Genomic DNA, 21,796 nt, shown 5'->3' on the forward strand with positions numbered 1-21,796 from the left:
CAAGTGGTCAAACTTTTGTAAATATTAAAGAAAAAAGGCTTTTAATAGGTGTTTCGGAATCGCTATTTATCCCTCTTTAAAGCTGTGAAATCGATTTTAGAAAATATTAACAGTTACGCTGTTACTGTATATTTTTATAGAACTGCTGACAAATCTCTCGTATGGGGCGAGTCTACCCATTCTACTAAAATGAATGTTAACATTGTAAATAATCAAATTTTACTATTAAATTGTTATTTTAGTTACTATATAGGATATTTATGAAGTAAAATTCATAACTTTATTATATATTCCATTTTTTTATTCATAAAATAACACAAATTGAGTATTTGATCGATTATCACATTTTGATCACAGTTTTGTTTTTATAATCATTAACATTATAAAATAACATTTTTTTCTGATTATTGTTGATAAAAATAAATTAAAATTAATATAAATTTACAATTAAATAATTAATAAATAATAATAATTAAAGATTATTAACAAAATCGAAATTCAAACATTGGGAATCATGAAAAATCCTTTTCCCATTCTTTTGGGAGGTAATAATAATTTATAAATAATAATTTATTTAACTTGCATTAAATAAAAAAAGTTAATTTTGTAATATAAAAATTGAAAAAATAGGTAAAATAAACATATTTTATATTTACATTTATATTTAACCTATAAATTTTCTTATTAATGATAAATTTATCAATGCAGAATTAAAATAATATACTCAAATTCATTTAAAATGACTTAATTTTAATATAAACAAAGTTCTAAATTTTATTATTATTATGCTTTATTAAAACTAAATACGAATGGGTAGACTCGTCCCGCGAATTCGAATTCTGGCTTTTTGTTTACAACAGCAAAACTTACATTCTTTTTGTTCTTTTTTTTCATATAAAATTAATGTAATCTTAGTCTTAGATAAGTTTATCACTTAAATAGTAATAATAATAATATACTTACGGAGCACCAACTAAAAGTTTGCTGAGTTTTAATACAAATCTCTCAAAAGACGTTTGAACAGGTCGGTTAAAGAGACACCAAATAAATAAAAACGAATCAAACTACTACAGCGCCATCTTCCTTAGAGTCTGAACTAAGTCCTCCGTCGGTAAAAAATTTTTTATTTACAATTTAAAATAGTGAAAATTAAATAAAACTAAAATGGGTAGACTCGCCCCTGGATGGGTAGACGGTAGTTTGTGACTTCATACTAGCGATGGTAAGTTTTCCTCTTCTTGATGTTTTTTATCACTCGCTCTGACTTTGTTGATTGAATTTCGAACACCCACACCCTGTATATCTCATATCGAGTTCGCCCTATTCTGCCATGTTACCAAAACCGATTTTCGACAAAAGTTGGCTACTACATAGGCGCAGGATTCTAAATGAAAATCTTTCGGATGGGATGGAATTTTCTTTTTGGAATAATATAATAGGGATGTTAAAAAAAGTAACATTCAATCGTATTTCATCAATTTTTTCATATTACTTTCTTTCTATGTAGGGCCGGATCAGCTTCAGAAGATTCTACGTCTTTTAGATTTCACTCCCAGGGTAGAGGCTTTCTGGCGTACTAATGGCGCAAAGGAGACTCTAGAATTCGCCAAATCTCTGCCGAATGTTCCATTAGTGATATCTTCCTCGGAATCATTTGTGGATGAGTTATTGTCTTATTTGGCTATATTGAGAAGAAGTTTTGATATAATGCTCTTAACACCTGTAAGTATTTGTTTTTCCATTGAAAGGATTGGCAATAAACCAACATTTTTTACAAAAATGATATTTTCACATCAAAACTTTCTTTAATATTGTTTCGAGATAAATATCTTATCAAGTTTTGGGAATGATACGTGAGCCTAAATATATAAAATGTGGTGGCCAATAAAAAGTAAATATTTATTAAAAGATCTTAAAACTAGCAACACTTTCTTAAATGCTTATTCAATTTATTATTAAAAGTGAAAACAAAGGTAGAATTTTATTTCAAATATATATTATAATGTAATACACGATGCACATTCCACTACAGAAACATACATGGATTTTCCCTTAGCATCTTTATTCACTGAGATCTTTGAAATATGAGAACTTAGCAAAAGAAATCAGGACTAAAGTCACATCTAACATCTTTGATAAATCTCAATGGTTTCAAAGTTATCACGTAAAATCCATAATTCACAAAGCTTTTTATTTATCTAACGTGATTGGTTGGATGAATTAATTTGTAATGCATAAGATAATTTTAGAATCATTCTTTTTTCCTTTATGGTTCAGGTTGGTAGCGTACGAAAGAAGCTGCATCCCGGCTCCTACAGACTTATTCAATTCTCTTTTGTGGATCAAGACTCACCCACTCTGAAAGGCTTCGAAAACAGATGGAAAACCATTCGAAGAAGTTCCAATACCGACAAAGAACTGCCTGTGAGTTAACCTTCAGAATGTTGTTTTTCCAAATTAGTGTCATTGAAAAAAAGTAGTATTAGTATAAAAAGTCAAGAACTTGGTTTATTCTTAGTTCAATGCTATAATTATGAGGGCTGTTTTTTTTTAATTAAGGTTCATTTTGTTGTGTACACCAATAGATGCCGCTTGCGTCGCAACGAGTATTTGAGGCGTGTCTCGGCATTCCTTGTGTCAGTTCTGAGTCTTTAAAATGTTCAAATTTAACAAATCACCCGCCGTGTATGAGTTACGATCAGTGATGCGTTTTAAGTCGGCAAAAAACCTGTCTGCTGCATGCATTCACCGACAGATTTCCGAAGTAGCTTCCTATTGGCACGTTGACAGAAATACTCCATGACAATGACTATCTCCACAGCTCAGTCCCGAACTTTATTGGCCCTTTAAGCTCGGAAATTTTCGATCACCCCTCATCAGCCCAGATCTTGCGCTAAGTGATTTTCATGCTTTCCGATGTTCTAAACATCGTTTTCCCAGGAAACCAGTACAACGATTATGAAGACGTGAAAACGGTCGTAACCTCTTGGATATCGGAGCAGGCGGCAAGTTACTATGAAGAGGGTATTCTAAATCTATTTGTAAGGTATGATAAGTCCTTAAGCAAAATTGACTATTATTTTGAAAACAAAAAGAAACGTATGTAGAATCAATGAATAAATTTGCTACATGAATTTTTTTTTTTCATTTGATTTTTAACTTCAAATGGCCCTTATTTAAAAAAAATAGCTCGTATAATTGAAATTTTATAAAAAAAATAAATCATAATACATTTCAAACTATATTACTACATTAAAAATTGTTTGGGCTGGGATAGCCTGGATGGTAGGTCATTGGGCTCGTATTTGTAAGATCGCAATTTCGAATCCCACCTGCCGAAGAATGGGAATTGGTGCACGTTAAATCAGTCCGGGTAACGAAATCCTCCAACTTCCTTTTGACAAATCAATACCTCTGGAGGTACTGAATTTGAAATTGATCATTCTCTGGTTCATGTCTGTGAATGAATGAATGGGTAGTCCCTTTAAAAAGAGCTGTGACGTGTGCGGCTGAAATCGCATTCTTAGCCACAGATGGCGTCACAGAAAAACAAAAAAACGCCCCCTATGCCTTAAGTTCGCTTAATTTCCTATAGCACGCTTGCTAGTATTGATATGTTGCATTAGTAAAAACAGCAACAATAAAAATTGCTTAATTCAAGCAAATATATGATTAAAATTTATTGAAAATGGGATCGAAGAGTGGAATTTCGGGGAATCTTTGCCAAAGTGTAATAACATGTGTTTGCTTCTTTTAAATTTCCTTAGAACTAAACATTAAAATTCTGATTTATCTAAATTTATCCATTATGTGAAATACTGAAAATTAATCCATTATTTGGAATACTAAGTGGTCCATAACGTGGCTTATTTGAATTGTCCGAGCTTTAAAAACAAAATTTTGTACATAAACAGTTTTTTTCTTATTGTCTTTTCAGGATAGTGCCATATTGAATCATGAAGCTAGCACAGTTTTTCAAAACTTGTTCAATGAGCAAAGATCTTCTGATTTTTCCGGACAGAAGTTTGATTGCTTTAATTACAGCGCAGGGATATCACCTAACGATTTACAAAATGTAAGTGCGAAAACAGTTATTGCTCAGATTAAGTATTTAATCTTGATCATACGATATAGAATAAACAAATTTAAAATTGCGAAGCTACGGGTTTGGACATTGATAGCTGCAGACCATTTACTGATTGACTGTTCAGTGCTGCTGATAAAATAAAGTAAAATCTCATACTTTAAAATAATTTTGTTATAATAGATTTCTTTAAATGTATAATTTTAAAGGTTTAAGGTTAAATAAAAATAGTCAAAAAGAGTGCTTCTGCGAGATACTAATTACTTTTCAGCAACACCATCTGGCTAGAAGTAACAATCTTCATGGTTTAAGAATATCTTTTAAAGTTTGGGCTGGATACCTTAGCTTCTGTGATTTTAAACATGAACTTAGATATATGTGAACATTCGGGACAATGCTGCCCCCCCCCCCCATCTCTGTGAAAATATTTCAGTGAAAGCATTTTTTTTTCCAGTCCAGTGGAATAATTGCTCCAATCACACATCGGCGTAGCCATTGCTTGACAAAATGAGTGTTCAAAAACTGGATTGGCTTTTTCAGAGCCCCAAAATAATTACCACAAAAATACAAAATAATTACCCTTTAGGCGAATTATGACGAAACTTTCATAGCCAAATCGAATCTTTTCACTACCAGCACTTACATGAGCTCTGCTAGATGCCTGAAAGTCACCATTCCTATGGCCACCTATCAAAAACAAGTAAAAAATGTCCCCAGACATGTCAGGGTGCCATCAATGTAAACGGTGGAACAACAACAATAACACATTAATATATGCTCTGAACTCTCCGAGTCCGTACCATGGGAGTCCGGTTATTTCTGGCCAAATAATGTGTCTCGAGAACTTCTCTAGACACCAGAATCATCGCTGGCTTTTACTATGACTACGAAGATAATGGACAACTAGTCAACTTTTCATTTTTGGACGTAGCCAAGTAAACTATTAACCGAGCTTGAAACTGAAACGTACATAAATGCATCACCCACAGGTCTGCCTTTGCTCTAAATATAAATAGTAACCGGATCTGAAGCGTGCTTACAGTTTGTCTAAAATAAGAACTCCTCCAGACATTCGTCTGGTCCTGTGGCGGTGACCATAGTAACGAGGTATGACTATTTCAAGTAAAGGTGTGGGGTCACTGTTTTGGAGTGGTTTCGGCTCGAGTCGGCGAGAGAAAGGGAATCTCTTCGGTCTATTGTGTTAGTCCAAGAGTGAAGCTACCCTCCCTAAAATGGGTCATTCTTGTTTCCATAGCACCAGATGGCTTCAGACTTTGTGGCGGGAGGAGTTCTTAGCTTAGAGTCTAAGCCTTAGACCAACTATAGAGATCTATCCTCTCCTCAAACATGCACAAAGCAGAGATCGTTACGTAATATACCCGTTTGAACCTCTTTCCAGGCTTCGGAGATCACCTTTTGTTGACAAATATCTGCATTGAAAATGAAACCGTTTAGAGGCCCCCCTTCTCCATTTTAGCTGTGTATTGAAACTGTAACCGTAATCGTTTCACATTGTTTAGATTGGGAGAGTCCTGTAATTTCTTGTTCCTAGAGCAACAGGCAACCTAAGACTTACAGCCGGAAGAAGTTCTTTTGGTAACCAGACAGTATCTTCATTTTTATATAAAAATCAAAATGTAAAGAGGGACTCAAAATAATATATATATTATTTATTAAATAATATACATATATATAATATTTATTAAATAATATAATATTTATTAAATAATACATATATATTTAAAAAATAAATAATACAGATATTAATAATACATATATTTGGATGAAGTTAAAAATCAAATAATTTTATTTCAACAAATCGCACTCTCATTTTAAAAGATTTTATTGTTTCTTGTTCACAAAATTTATTTAAAATCCAAAAATAAACCTTAAAACAAGATTCTTCTGTGGCACAAATCCAAAAGCATTCCAGAAAGGTAAGAAGCACGGCATCAAAATGGCCTCCGTATTTACCATATATGAATCCAGTGGATTTTTCTATTTGTTTCACCTTTAAGACAAGAGTTAGATCTAGAAATCAAAATACTATGGCAACCCTAAAACCATCATTAAACAAGAAGTGAGCGAAAAATATCAGAAAGTGAGTTGCAGTCCAATAACACAAAATTTTATGAGTCTTTTATCAGCTCTAGATCATGTTCAATAGTAGACAATTTAAAAATGTATAATTCTGCTGAATGTAGTAATGTTTCATAGGTATATTGTATAGTTGAAAGTCTGTCGGTGATATCTTGATAATAATAAAGATTTTAAATGTTTATATGTATTCAAATATTTTTTTGTCGTTCTATCTGAGATGTCAGTTTCTTTGATAACTTTTTAATAATACGAGTAAGTCTTTAAACTTATGAACTGTTTATTATTGTTATAAAAACGTTTATACAGGTGTTCGTGTCAGATGGACTAAGTGGGGAAATAAAATTTGATTCTGAGGGAAGAAGAAAAGATTACAAGCTTAATATCTATGAAGAAAGGCCAGTAGATTTGAGAAAGGTAATTTTATAAAAAAGAAGAAAAATTATAAAAAATTTAACTTGCGTAACCAGAGAAAGAAAAAAATTAAAAACAGGTTGAATTTTGTTAAAAAGGGATCTTTTAACAAACTTTTTAGATTAAAATATGTTGCCGAATTATTTAAATATAAGCATTAAATATCGTGGCATTGTTGGCTGAATTTTGTTTAACTTTTGGCTGTGTTCATTTTCGATAAAACGCCAAAACTCGATCTCTTATGTTAAAGGATCTCCAGTGATAATGACCTATAATGAAGAAGATTACTATCTGTCTCACAGAATTTTTATTCACGACATTATTAAATAAATAATTTATTTTTGATCAGAAATATGATCTTGTTTATAGCTCCTTAAATATATATAAAGATTATATTGCTTTTTTTTCCTTCTTCTCAAACTTGAATTATTTTACGCAGACAACTTTTTACTTGAAATATAAAAATCCGCTAACTCAATTAAATTGATCGCGTCAAACGATCGCACTCTTGGTGATTAAATATGCTAGCAAACACAAATTTCTTATGGTTACATATTAACTCTTTGTTATCAAATTCACTTTGAGCAGCCATCCACACCAAAAACATTCAGCGTTTTTTTATTTAGTGCCTTCATAAACTTGATACTGCGAAAATTAAACATTTCAAATTTTTTTTCGTTTCGAAATCCTCGTCAGAACCTTTATCAATAAAGCATTACAGCAATGCCTTTTTTTATCCTTCATACTTTTTTATATTGTGTGTGTACATAGTTCGTGTATTTCAGATAGGATGGTGGTCGGCTAACGAGGGTGTACAGCTTTCAGAAAAACATATGCAAATGTCTCCCACTTCGGCTGCTCAACAAGATGAACGTGCTACGCATTTTCGGGTTACAAGTATTATAGTAAGTATAATACAGTGATTTCCGATTTACCGAGATTGGATTACCTGTACCAGGATATGGTGCTATATCCCACTAAAATATATTTTCTGTTTTCAGAACAAACCATTTTTGTTCGAAAGCTCAGATGGCAATTTGCAAGGTTTCATTATTGATTTCCTAGAAGAACTGAAGACTGTCCTTCGTATATCATACACCTTAAATTTAGTGAAAGATGGTAAATATGGTATGGTGAATCCTGACGGCACATGGAATGGTATGATTGGAGAACTTTTGAGAGGTGTAAGTTACCATCATTTCTTTTTAGGGGTTACGTGAGATTTAAGGATTGAAAATAAGCATATTTTCTTTAGATTATTTTTAATATTATTAAATAAACTATTTTAATCAAACCGTATTAAACTCCATTCCGTTTCCTGCAACGGAGAGGAGTTTAATATGGCTTGAAGAAATTTTTTAATATTTTTAGAGTGTTGAGCTATATAGTATGGGTGAATTTTGCTGCAAATTTAATTCGAAGCTACGTTGAGTTTTAGTTTCGTACTTCTTAACCGATCTGACGTCTTGAACGAAGATCTTCGTTCTTATAAAGTTGCAGAAAAATAGAGAACGAAGAAGAATTTCTTTAAACCTTTCGAGCTCAAACGTGTCCGGAAAGAATATCTTCGTTCTTATAAAATTGCAGAAAAACAGAGAACAATGAAGAATTTCTTTGAATTTTTAGTGTTTAAATGAGGCAGGAACAAAGATCTTACAGACAAAACCAATTCTTTCTGACTCCAACAGATTAAGAAATGGTAGTTGCACCCCATCAGGCGTTCAAAATCTACTGGTTCAAGCACAAAAGCTAAACATATATCGAAAGAAAATGTAAAATTAGTGGTTATGAAAAAAAATCTTAAATATTTATAATTGGCCAAGTTTTGACGACACTTGGAAAAAGCTGTGAGACGCTAGGTTGGTTAAACTTGTTTATCTATATACATAATAATAAAAGCGGCTGTGTGTCTGTCTGTAATCACAATATATCGCCCCAGAAGCCTCGCCCAGGCACGAAACTTGACACAAAATTGTGTTTTGACATAATGAAGAAGTATTTTTTTTCTTTTTCAAAAATTTGGATTAGTTTTTTAGTTATCAGTCATTTTGTAAGAAAATCTATGCTTTTTCGTCTTCAAATAAGAGCCATATTAAAAAAACTATTAAAAAATGCATATCTCTTATAAATGTATGCTAATGCGAGCCTTACAATTGAAATATTAAATTTCGACAACTTAAACCAATAATATACGAAGGAATTAATAATTTAATTGTAAGGTTCGCATTTGTTTACATTTATCAAAGTGGAGAAAAGTTTAACTTTTGTATTAAAAATGTGGCAACACATTCCATACGTAAATAGAACGCTTTGCTTTGATTTATTTGTCGATGTTCATAATTGTTATTATAAGTTTTTCTTCTTCTTTCCACGCTCTATTTTTTTTTCTTAAGCGAAGACGATAATTTTTGTAGCAATGTAGAAATAGAAATTGATACCATAAAAAATTATATAGAAATAGAAATTGATATCATAAAAAATTAATTCGTTTTTGGGGTAGACTATATTTGAGGGTGCCCCCGCCAAGTTGTGATCGAGGTTGATCGCCAAGCTGGGCGATGTTGAAAACCAATCGTTATTCTGATTGGTTTAGATTTTAATCGTGATTCTGATTGGTTAAGAATTTAGCGTTGTTTTTAAATGTAATTTCAGAGATCCGTTAGTTCTACTTTGGATACTGGCTGGTAAGGTTACTTTTGCTTCTGGTACTAAAAATGAATACTGTCAATAAGACAAATCTTAAGTTTCTGTACGATTTGAATAACAAAGGAAAAAAAGTAGTGATTGACTGGTGTATGAATGAAGGTTTAATTAGTAATAGATATAAATGTCCTGTTTGTGGGAAAGATGTCTCTGGTTGAACGTAAAGATTGATCAGATGGATTTGAATGGGTCGTGTGAAAGGTTCAAATGCTCCCAACATAAAAAGATCTATTAGAAAGGGATCGTAGTTTAGACAGTACCTAACTGCAATTAGAGAATTCTGTGCACCAAAATCTGAAGATATTCAAGCTTAATGAAGAAGTGAGTTATTTTTCTCTTTTTCTTTCTGTGCTTACTCCATTAATTTTTGTTTCGATTCAAAATGCATTATAGTGGGTTTATTAATTTTGATTCTATTCTGTTCACTGCAATTTTAAAAAGCTTTGCTTGAATTTTCAATTGTTTCATTGAAATATCACTATGTTTTGGCCGCTATTCCTGTTACCACGGAGTTCTGGCAACCAAGTAAGACGCCAAACATAAGTCGCCGATTTCGCCAAGGGGCACCCTCAAGTATATTTTCCCCCGTTTTTGTGTTCTTTTCATGTATTTAGCATTTTAGTTTTTTTTCTTGAGCGTTGTAGCCATATAATATATAAAATAGGAATTTAATTGTTTTTGAAGGAACGATCACACTTACCTTGGATCTCTTTGGTTTTTCTATTCTTTATTTTAACAGTTTTTATTAAATGTAATTAGTTATTTCAGAAAGTTTCAGTTTGCAGGTAAGCACTTAGATTTTAATACTGAAGTTTCATGATTTGCTTTCATAGTATGTTCTAAAGTATTCGTTGACTTCTTAAAAACCCGATTACTGACATGACATGGCAGAATCGCCTTCCAAAAAACTTTGTATTTTGTCAAAGAAAAGGATATTAAGAGATTCTCAAAGAAGAAGAAGGGCCCAAGAAACATCTGTGGAACGTCGAAGAAGGATGGAACATGACCGAATTTCGACAAGCAATTCTAGAGCCCAAGAAGTATCAGAGAAACGTCAAAGATTAGAAGAGGTTTTCACCTAATGATGATTTCGAAAGCAACTTTTGTATTATGCTTTTACAATTTCTGAGGCCTTTTTAAAAAAAAATTTAAAAAAATCAAGTCTCCACCTGATATTTATATTATAGGTTAGATTACCATAGGCCTTAGGTTACCATAGGCCTTATGTTACCATACCAAAGTTACATCTTCAAACATCCTCAAGAGCTATAACACATCTGCAACAGAACTGGATATGAAGACAAAATTGCAGGACAGGAACACTTTAATTGTCCACTAATTTTCAGATTTCCTGCTATGTTTTAAAAAACTTTATTTGTGAAAACCGTTAGCGTGGCGGACAGCTGGCCGCCTTTAGCGGCTAGTATAAAATAAAACACTTAGATGATTTATTTACATATTACAGTTAAGCCTCTTGTTTGCCACTTAATTTGTGTATAATTTTGAGATTTGGTGTCCTATACTTGGACGTTGTTACAATATGGTGCTGAATTTCAAAATTATTGATATGTATTTTAAGAATATACAGGCTATTATATAAAGCCACTTATAATTGTCAGTAGTGCCGACCGACCTGTGTAGGGGGCAGGGAACTGTCCTTGCATCAGAAAGGTCTTGGGCTCGAATCCCGGGCAAGGCGTGGATGTTTCTTTCTCTCTCTGTGTGTTCTATGTCCTTTCTCCTTTGTGTGTGAATGTGACCCGCCCTATAAACAGGTTGTGGTTGTGTGAATGGCGTGGCAGAAGTCCAATTTCTGGTCGTAGATGGCGCCACTGAAAAACAGGAGCAATCGCACTCCCACTGCCTAAACAGGCATACGAAAAAAAAATTTCAGTAGTGAGCATGTAATGTTTACACGTTTAAATTTGTACGGAAACACGACTCAGCTTAACACTTTTGCAGTTAGTTCGCACCATATTATTGTTCAAAGTACCGATATCATGGTTCAACTTTAAACCTTATTTTATTAGAGTACAAAGTGTCGCAAACAATTAAATCATTATTTCATACTAAGTATTATTTTTCATTTGCTCCACAGGAAGCAGATATGATAGTCAGTGATCTAACAAAAACAAAATTCCGTGAAGCTGTAGTAGATTACAGCAAACCTTTCATGACATTTGGACTGAATATCCTGATGAAGAAACCGGATAATATTCAGCACGAGAGGTCATCATTCAGTCCTTTCAGCTTTTTGAAGGTGTGGTCAGCCGAGACATGGACTGTCGTCATACTGTCTCTGTTAGTGTTGTCTGGGACATGTTACCTAATTAGCAGATATGTGGCACCACCAGACCGGGTACGAGCCTTGGAATCTAAAGGGACTGATAATCTTTCACCCTGTGGCAGCTTGTGGTTCACGTGTTCATCGTTGTTACTGAGAGACACGGGTATCTATCCCAGGTAAGTGTGTTGAATTATTCAACAAAACCTATTTTAAAGAGGTCTACCTCTAGAATTTCTGTATCTGAATTAGAGAGTTAGGACGTACGTTTAACAATCTGTGGTTAGCTGAAAGCCAAAATTTCCTGAACTTCCGGGTAGGTTTTACATGGAATCATTGATAATGTATATTTATCTCGTAAAACCTCAAAATAATTAAAATTTATTCCTTTTTTTTCTTCCTTGCATAAATTTTTTCTTATCTAAATTATTCAAAGTTAAATATATACGCAAAAATAATGTTAAATCTGTACATTTCATTACATAAAACACTAATATGTATATTGTTAAAAAGTCGATGAAATTTCTTTTCCGAGTGGGTAACGAAAAACTGAAAATAGAAATATCAAGCGAGTGAGCACTCAAAAGCATGGAAATTAAAACAATCTCTAATAAAAGAAGGTACTAACTAACTAACGACATCTATTAAAGAAAAGAAACGCATCGCATATCTGATTTAAGCGTAAATTATTATCATCTAGGCAAGCTTTTTCAAATACCATAAATTGAGCTTTAAATTAGGGGTCAATAACGTTATGCTGTACGTTAGTGGCCTATCATTGTGTTAAAAAAAATTGTTTAATGGAAAAGTGAAAACGGTCTTAAAATTATTTCAGGTGATAATTAGTAGAACAAAATTCGTAGCTGATGCTTATACATAATTAACGAACTAGAATGTTTAGTGTTTCATTAAAAACAAAACAATAAAAAAGAACAAACTTAGCGCGGATCAGCAATAGAGGATACTTTAAAAATAACAACTTAACTATTAGATATGATAGCATGATATTGCTGCTTTAGCTAAGCAAAAACAATACATTTAGGTTCAAATGGTAATGATCCCTTTAGTAGTGTAAGTTATTTTTATAATATCTCAGTATCATCATAATTTTGCCTGTTTCAGATAATAATAAAATTCTAATAAGATTAATTAATTCTACTTGAATTTTTTTTTAAAATTTAAATAAAATACAAACCTGTTAGAAATTAAAACATTTAGTAGCCAACACTGAAATTGACTGTTACTAAATTTCGTTGACTGAACTATCTTATGTAACAGATGTGTAGCTCGTAAGATTTTTCAAATTTATTGATAGCCTCTAGCGCAAAATGTTTCAGATCCTTACTTTAAACTTTTGATGCAGATGGGACACCGGTGTTCCTTTCATATTTTTTTTCTGACTCTTAATTACAAGCAAAAATATATCATGGTATTTTTTTATTATAAAAAACAGTCTAATAGTTACTAAAAATGTCTGTTAGAGTATCGGAATTACATTTGTACTGAAAAAAAGTAGTATAAAATTTCTTTTTCTCATTTATATTCAAAATTTTATCAGTAACTGATTTTGTAAATAAATTTCAATGATGAAAAACTGTTTCTTCTAGATCTAAATAACTGCAAATTTGTGAAATTGTTTAGAATATTTCATTCACAACGCAAAAAAAGGACACCGGTGTCTCATGTTGTATTTCAGAATCATCAACTATTAAGTTGCGAAATATAATATTTTAACTTATTTCGACCTAAATTAATACAATATGTTTAGTAAAAATTCTGCGTCGAAGGACAAAGCAATATCATTCTTATAGTGTGAGATTCTGTAATTCATCATTTAATTTAATTTCGCCGTTTTCTGATTTATTTCATCTACAGGACGTTCTCCCATCGTGTCTGGGCATGTTTGTGGTGGATGATGTGCTTCTTTCTTGCTATAGCTTACGTTTCTCACCTTAGTGCCTCCCTCTTACAGACAAGGAGAAGCATCACAACTACCCATTCTATTAAGAAGTCTCAGGAAGTCATTCAAGTAAGAAGTAATTTACAATCAGTCTTGGACACCAGAGCGTAAAAATCACGTTGATCACAAAACTGAAATAATTTATTACAGATTACATGCAACGTTGACGAAATTACAGAAAGTACAAAATGATTTTGATTTCAATTCAAGGCGGGAAATCTTTCAAAAATTGTGAGGAAAGTAGGAGTACTTGCGCTAACTCTTAACAATATTCATAAATGCGAAAATAATCGCGGGATTTAAAGAGATCTGACTAGTTAAGAAACTCAAATGGTAACGGGAGCTCTGTGCCTGCTGGCAATACAAGTTACTGTCAAATTCTGGTCACTCCAAGCACTGAATTTTATTGGCAATCGAAATTTCTACCACTTTTGATATATGTATTATTCAACTAAAACAAGTTGGCTAGAGTGATTAAATCGTTGTTGGATTTCTATGCACTGATATTATCTTTGAAAATACGGAATCGCCTATTTTATTTTAAGCAATGGCTGTTCCTAAACAAACGAGAAAAATTCGCTTTCTCATTTGTTTAGTCTCATGTCTCTCTCCAGCGATCTATTGAAATTTTCGAATGGTTCTGGGGGTTCGGTGGCTAAAACTCCTTTCACCTACTGTCCAAATTTCAGGACACTAGCACAAACAGTTCAGCCAAACACACACACAAACTCTTCCTTTTATTAACATACATTTTTTTCTCATGCAGGACGCACTTGAAAAAGGTAAACCAGATCTAGGAACTCTAATTGCTGGATCAACTAATCAGTTCTTTATGGTAAGATATATTTCATTTTATTTTTCACTAGTGGTGATGAATAATCGATGTTACATTTAACGAACCCCTAATTTTGAACCTAACTCAGCTGAGTGCCTTAAACGTTAAATAAACCTTTAATATCAAGCTATTCCATGCTACTCAACCAAATACAGGGTGTCACAGTTAAACGTTCCAGAACTCCTAAGAGGGGTGGGGTGCATCCTGACGACTCGAAATCATATAGCAATGTGGGGTCGGAAGTGCTTTCCTGAAGCGGTGATATACACAGAAGCACCATAAAGAAAAAGAGACCGTAAGTGAAAAATCGTTTTAATAATACATTGAAAAAAGCATAAGGTACATGGGTCAAAGTAAGTGTTCGAAGTTTCTGCCACCGGCTACAATGCACACCTTACATCTCCGGTGCATGGACATCCGAACATTCTGCAATACTCCAGGTATATCTCGAATTTCTCCGGCAGCTACTGCTACTGCGATTCTTGCAACCAGCTCCTCAGCATTGTCAACAGGGGTGTCATAAACCGGTGTTTTCATATGACCCCAGAAATAAAGATCAAGACATGATAGGTCGGGTGACCGAGGAGGCCAACGCACTGGAAAGCATTTCCGACCCCGCATTGCTATATGATTTCGAGTCGTCAGGATGCACTCTACCCCTCTTAGGAGTTCTGAAACGTTTAACTGAGACACGCTGTATACATTAATGTTTAGAATTCTTCTCAAAAATTGAAGAAGAAAAAATACATAAAACAAAAATATTGAAATCGTTAGAATCGCTTCTGAGGAAGGCAGTATAGAAAACAGTATAACATATTTATTATTATCTAGTTAAACTTTGGGGTGTTTCTAATAATTATACTCTCTTTTCCTTGTGTATGACAGAATTTGTTCGCATTAAAAGAAAAGAAGAAAAATAAAATAATAACAATAAAGTTCGTATACAAATGTAAAATGTATTTTCCACAAAATTTTTAAGTTACTTGAATTATTACTTTCTGCATTAAAAGTTAAAATTGGTTCCAAGTATAACACTCTCCCCTAATGCCTATAATAATACGAAAGGAGGTCATTATAGTTTGTCTAAAATAAGAACTCCTCCAGACATTCGTCTGGACCTGTGGCAGTGACTATGGTAACGAGGTATGACTATTTCAAGAAGGGGTGCAGGGTCACTGTTTTGGAGTGGTTTCGGGTCGGCAAACGAAAGGGTATCTTTTTCTTCGGTCTATTTGTGTTAGTCCTAAGAGTGAAACTACCCTTCCTAAAATGCACCATTCTTGTTTCCATAGCACCAGACGGCCTCAGACTTTGTGGCAGGAGGAGTTCTTAGCTTAAACATCTACACATTACGGGCCGAGTCACTGATTAAATAAAAACAAACGTTTGATGATTTTTTATCGAATGCAAAACTTTTTTCATTTTAAAAAGGCTGCTTTTTATTCTCCTCTTTAGAACTCAAGCATCGGAATGTATGAGAGGTATGGGCGATATATGGAGAAAAATCCAGATGTTCTGACCAGAACATACGCAGAAGGAGCGAAAAGAGTTCGAGAATCGGATGGAGCTTATGCTTTCATCATGGAATCACCATCCAGTGACTTCTATGCCAACACTCAGCCATGTGACCTGTTTGTTTCTGCTAGTTATCTCACTACGAAGACTCACGCTATAGCCTTGCCAAAGAACTCTAATAACAAGTATTTTATTACCTTTGAAATTTTACATATAGCATAAATATCAAACTTTTAAATATTTTTTACTCTCCCCCCTCCCCTTTGTCACTAAGTGTCACGCTATTCTATATAAATATAGAGCATATTTCACATTTTATTTTTTGACTCCAATTATGTGTATTAATATCGAATGTGAGAACATCAATATCAACTATTATTACCACGTTTATATCAACTTGCCTTCGTGTATGTCTGTTAGGGTCGAATTTTGTAATCGATTTTAAGCTAACTTCCTGACTAGCTACAGATCTCAAATCTGGCGCATAGTTCAGAATTGGATGACAATGCATGAAACTGAAGAGAAAGAAGACATACAAAGTAAAATAAAATTAAAGAAAAACTAATATTTTCGCGATTGTTTTTTGTTGTTGATTCGATTATTTCAAATTAGTGTCACATGTCAGTTGAAACGTTTCGTGTACAGTGAGTGAAAAAATATTGAGATTTTGGAAGTGAGTACAAAAATAAAAATAACATTTTTAAAAATTACGTTTTTGTAGTGGAGAATAATAAATAAAAAATTGACAAACGAAAACCGTGGGACGCATGAAATACATAACAGTACATATATACACATCTTCTTACTCATACACATGCATATACACAAACATATTCTACATACACATCCACATTAAGATACAATTACAGATATACATACACATATTCTCATGAGCACACATACACACACTAATATAACATTACTGTAATGTATTTCATGCGCCCCAAGTTTTTCGTTTTTCAAATTTTTATTTTTTATTATTATTCTCCACTACAAGAACGTGGTTTTTAAAAATGTTATTTTTTATTTATGTATGATTCAATCAGAATGAGTTAGCAATTGTAGAGAAGGCTTAGCGGACGAGTTCACTTTTTCAATGGTTGGGAAAGTGATAGCGCTTGGAATATGAGCAAAATAGTACGTCAACACATTGGCATACATTTCATTCTTTGGTTCACTAGAATAGAAACCTGTATTTAATTAGTTGGAATTGATTTCTTTTACATTTTTCTTTCTGAGCAACACAAAATGTCTCTTAAAGAGAAAACAGTGTGTTTCAAAGAACAAATCATAAGTCAAAACCATAAACATAAGCTGTTTTTGAAAAACAAAATCTAGTAGACATAAACTTGTTGATTATTTTTTTAATATATTTTCTTTTTATTGATTATAAATTATATTGCTGGCTGAGCCCTTATCTCTTTTTTTCACTCTCACGATGAATGCTGTATTTCCAAAAACTCGTTAAAAATCATATAAATCGATTTAGTTAGTTTTAATCTATTTTATTATATGAAAAATAGTAGACATAGAAATATAATATCAAAATTATTAACCAACTCATGTTGGATGTTTTTATTTTATACAAAATGTGTGAACGTACCCATATAAAAGCTTTTTAAATGTTTACATTTGAATATTTTTTCTGCATTTTAGAGATATGATAGATCATGGCGTTCTGTTACTGTTAGAAAGTGGTACTCTCCGCATGCTCTATGAAAAATGGTGGCATACCTATTCTTTCAATTGTGAGGATCCTAACATGGACATCTTAACCGTAAGTTTTCTATTCATGAAACATCACGCTAGTACATAATTAAATAAAACATGCATCACTTATTGTTTCATTTAAATTGACGCAATAAATGTATATGTTCTATTTATATCAGAAAAATAGCAAAAATAACAAAAAGCAAAGAATGTTTACAGAATTTGATCATGCAAGGCTTAAGTTCAAACTAAGAATTATCATGTGTCTGAAAAAAACAAACTATTTGAAAAATGAATCAAAGGCAATAAATATGAATGGTGAGCTGCATTTGCTTTAAAAACCAGAACACTTATACATCTGAAAATAGTTAACTAAGTTCGAAAACTATGAACATTTTTTTTTTGCTGAATTACAGGCTATTACATATTACAACTGAAATAGTCACACAGACAGCAGCTATTTATATTTTTAAAACCGCGCTACTTTGCAAGAAAAGGTTCTTTAGAAAAATATGATTAAAAATTTTTATGTTTTAGCAGCACCATCTGTATACAAAATTTGTAACTAATTTCATAATTTACTGAGAATAAATTATATCATATTCTCACCTTAGCAGAATATAGCAAATTGTATTTTTTATTTCCTTGCATTTTTCTTGTCTTTTCAAAGCATTAATTATTTTTAAGACATGCAGTACAATTTGCTGTTTTTTTTTTCTCTTAATAGATAAGGTTTTCAACACAAAAATAAAATGCCTTAACTCTATTCCCATTAGACAACTACTGTACAAGGAAATAATTTTAAATAAAAGACTTTTTTACAATTTGGTAACTCAAAAACTATTCAACAGTTTTCGTAAAAATTTTGTATTTTGTCAAAATTTTATTCTTTAAAAAAAATTTTTTATAAAGGAATTTTATAAATTTCTTTCAGATCATTTTGCAATACAAAAAGTTCAATGACATTTCTACAGATGAAAAAAATCATATTTTCAATTATTAAGGTTGCTTATTCTTAGTGTATTCAATTCCTGGTTAAAAAGAAGCAAAAATGAATCATTACATTGCAGATTAAAATTATATATTTTTAAAAGGTTGGTGGATGCACTGAAATTAACATATTTTTTTTTCCCTTTGCAGAAAGTTTACAACAAGTCCCTAAGACTGCATGAAGTTTCAGGAGCCTTTTACATACTAATAATAATAACTCTCGTATCATTGGCAGCAGCTGCTATTGAAAAGTACACATCCGCTAAAAAGATCACGCTTGACTAACTGAAAACATCATATAAAGATCTCGTGTATTTGATGAGTTGTTCAACTGACATAACTGCTGGAAAGTGAAATTCTGTACAAAAGATTTTGTTGATTTTATGCTTTACTTATAGTATGATGTCATTATTTATTGTTAGAAATAAAGTTACAGGTATTTTTATTAATATTTTAGCTTATCAGTTGTTTTTTTAAAGAAAACATTTAAAAAATTTGTTTGCTTGTGTTTTTTAAAGAAAAACACAAGCAAACATTTCAATGATAAAGCACTCATATATTAGGAAGGAAAACTGTAAGAATTGTATTACATGTTTTGTTTAAAAATTAATTAGATTAGTTGCTAAGAAAATGAAACTAAATTCCATGTTAAATTGATTATAATAGTGTGCCTAGTTGCCATATTGTGGTATTAGAAAACTAGAATACATTGTTCCATGGAATCCAAAAATTTTTTTTTACAATGAATTCCACAAACAATCTTTGATAGCATGGCTGAGGTAACTCTAAAAATATTTGCTTTAGTTATTTTCTCCGACAAAAACACAACAATAAATTTAATAAAGAATTACTGATTAACTCAATATTTGAACTGGTGCAAAATCACTATCTGCTTAAACTGGCAACTATAATTGTGCCCAGAGATTTTTATAAGGGTGGGCCATTTTAGTTATAAACATTTTCACAATACAAAAAAAAAAAGAAAGAAAGAAAGCAGGTTCAAAAAGTCATCTTTAAAATTTTAGAATGAGGTGACCAATCTTCGAATCCTAGCGATGGCTGGTTAATACGTATTCTACTCCCGGCTTGCACTGGCTAGAGTGCTGACGTAAGATATCTTTAGTGGTAGACAGATCATGCGTTAGAACCCCCTACCCGTGAGAGGCTTTTCTCTCCATTTAACTCAAGTACTGGTTAGTTCTATCAAAAAGTTATTTGATACAGGAGTTCCCTTGTCTTCTGGATTGGGTTCAAAATTACAAGATAATGGAGATGACGAGTGAATAAATTTCAAAATAGCAAGATCACTGCGTATAGGAAGGGAGATGGTATTGGCTAGCGTTTATTTAATTTCGGCTATTGAATTTGTTTTCACATGCGCTCCAGACTTATTTCATTCTCAAAATTTTTTACATAATATCAGTACTAAGTTTTACCTTGAAGAGCAAAAAAAGAAAACAGGTATACCTGCCTAATATCGTGCAGGGCCCCCGCGAGCACGCAGAAGTGCCGCAACACGACGGGGTATGGATTCGATTAACGTGTGAAGTAGTGCTGGAGATAATTGACATCATGAATCCTGCAGGGCTGTCCATAAACCAGTGGGAGTAAGAGGGGGTGGGGATATCTTCTGAACATCATGTTGCAAGGCATCCCAAATATGTTCATGTCTGGGGTGGAACGTAGATCTACCTCCACGTGGTGCACCCTGGGCAACGCTCTGGCGGCTAAATGATCTACAACTCGGGCATGGGGCCCTCGCTGAATAGTAACTCATTGTTGCGTGTATTACAGTGAAATGCGGGTGGACTGTCCCACTCCAAGAAAGCTGAGCTCTGCAAAATGAAAGCTCTGTCGCCTTGGGCAGGACATGGACCTGCCCCATATTTCCGTCTGTCCTGCGCTCATCTCCACTACTGTGAGGCTAGGGTCCGTATGGGCTAAGCATGTCACTATGCATTCTATTCATCTCTTTTTGCCTTGTTTTTCTTCTATTTTATCCTTTTTGTTCTTTTAAATTGGCCTGCCATTGGAAATAAAATAAAAAAAAGTGTTCATATCCGGGGATTTTGGTGGATTTCCGATACTCCCGATATACTCGTGAAATGGTCGTACGTGAAAACCCAAATTTCATTGCTATCTCGGAGATGCTATGTCCCATGTCCCTTGCGCCGACTATAACACCACGTTCAAACTCACTTAAATCTGTATAACCTGGCATTGTAGCAGCAGTAACCGATCTAAGAACTGTGCTAGACACTCGTTGTCTTATATACGCATTGCCGATTGCAGTGCTGTACTTTGATTGGCTCCATACCCCTTTATTTGCATACTCATGCCTGTACGAGTTTTTTTTTGGCTCTTCAGTGTATTTTCACAACTTTTGACTCTAATAGAAACTATCTCAAAATTGTGTGAATTGAAAATAGTATTTCTTTTGCACAATTTTAATAATCAAAACAAATATTTATTTGGTCGTATGCACGATACATTCTATACATTTGAAATGAGAAAAAAATACTATTCACAGTCACAGATCTTATAAAAATTTAACCCCTATATTACTGTTACTATTTTTTTTTCACCATCAGTGCATTTACAAAATTCAGTTAATTGCATTATTGTTTCCTATTGCACAGCCATTTCTGTCATTAAAATTAATTTTTTGGAAATATTAGGTCAAAACACATGTTTTAAAATCAATTTAGTAATATATCTTCACACTGCAATAAAATCAATAACAAATTTATTAAATAGAAATAAAGAAAATGAAAAGCTAATTTATTGAGGCAAAATTTTCAGCTATTTTCTAAAATTGCATCAACACCTTCCACCTTTTCTGTATTATTTTCCTAATAAATTATTAACCAACAACTCTTACTCTGTTACAGAGACTAACAGTGGGACCACCCCTATATTTATGCTCAATTAAAACATACTGTTTTGAACCTCTGCTTCTATCAACACCTACGAAATGACATATATATACATCGGACAGCAGCTTTTTAAAGCAGACAATTATTAATTCAATCATCTATAATTTCTTTATTTGCAAAGAAAAATAAAGCATGGTGATAGTCCTTCTCATAGTGCAGTGATAGATTTTAGTAGCTAATTTATTAAAAAAAAAAATTCTGATTTTTTGAAAAAAGTTGTTTTTGCCTAGATTTTGACGAAAATAGTTGCCTTTTATTCATATCCGTC

General features: G+C 32.6%; 1 protein-coding gene across 1 annotated transcript in view; it reads left to right on the top strand.

Moving 5' to 3' along the window:
- Positions 1-19,043, top strand: part of LOC107446259 (glutamate receptor 3) — a 28,906-nt gene extending 9,863 nt beyond the window's left edge. Inside the window, exons 4-15 of the mRNA XM_016060858.3 lie at positions 1,508-1,722; positions 2,278-2,424; positions 3,938-4,075; positions 6,491-6,598; positions 7,381-7,500; positions 7,597-7,779; positions 11,397-11,761; positions 13,458-13,611; positions 14,309-14,377; positions 15,833-16,077; positions 17,549-17,669; positions 18,743-19,043. Coding sequence (XP_015916344.1) covers positions 1,508-1,722; positions 2,278-2,424; positions 3,938-4,075; positions 6,491-6,598; positions 7,381-7,500; positions 7,597-7,779; positions 11,397-11,761; positions 13,458-13,611; positions 14,309-14,377; positions 15,833-16,077; positions 17,549-17,669; positions 18,743-18,877 — 2,000 coding nt within the window. The 3' untranslated portion in view covers positions 18,878-19,043. The remainder of the gene's footprint in view (positions 1-1,507; positions 1,723-2,277; positions 2,425-3,937; positions 4,076-6,490; positions 6,599-7,380; positions 7,501-7,596; positions 7,780-11,396; positions 11,762-13,457; positions 13,612-14,308; positions 14,378-15,832; positions 16,078-17,548; positions 17,670-18,742) is intronic.
- The last annotated feature ends 2,753 nt before the right edge of the window (positions 19,044-21,796 follow it).

This window comes from Parasteatoda tepidariorum, chromosome 6 (assembly GCF_043381705.1).
Source record: "Parasteatoda tepidariorum isolate YZ-2023 chromosome 6, CAS_Ptep_4.0, whole genome shotgun sequence".
Classification (NCBI taxonomy): Eukaryota; Metazoa; Arthropoda; class Arachnida; order Araneae; family Theridiidae; genus Parasteatoda; species Parasteatoda tepidariorum.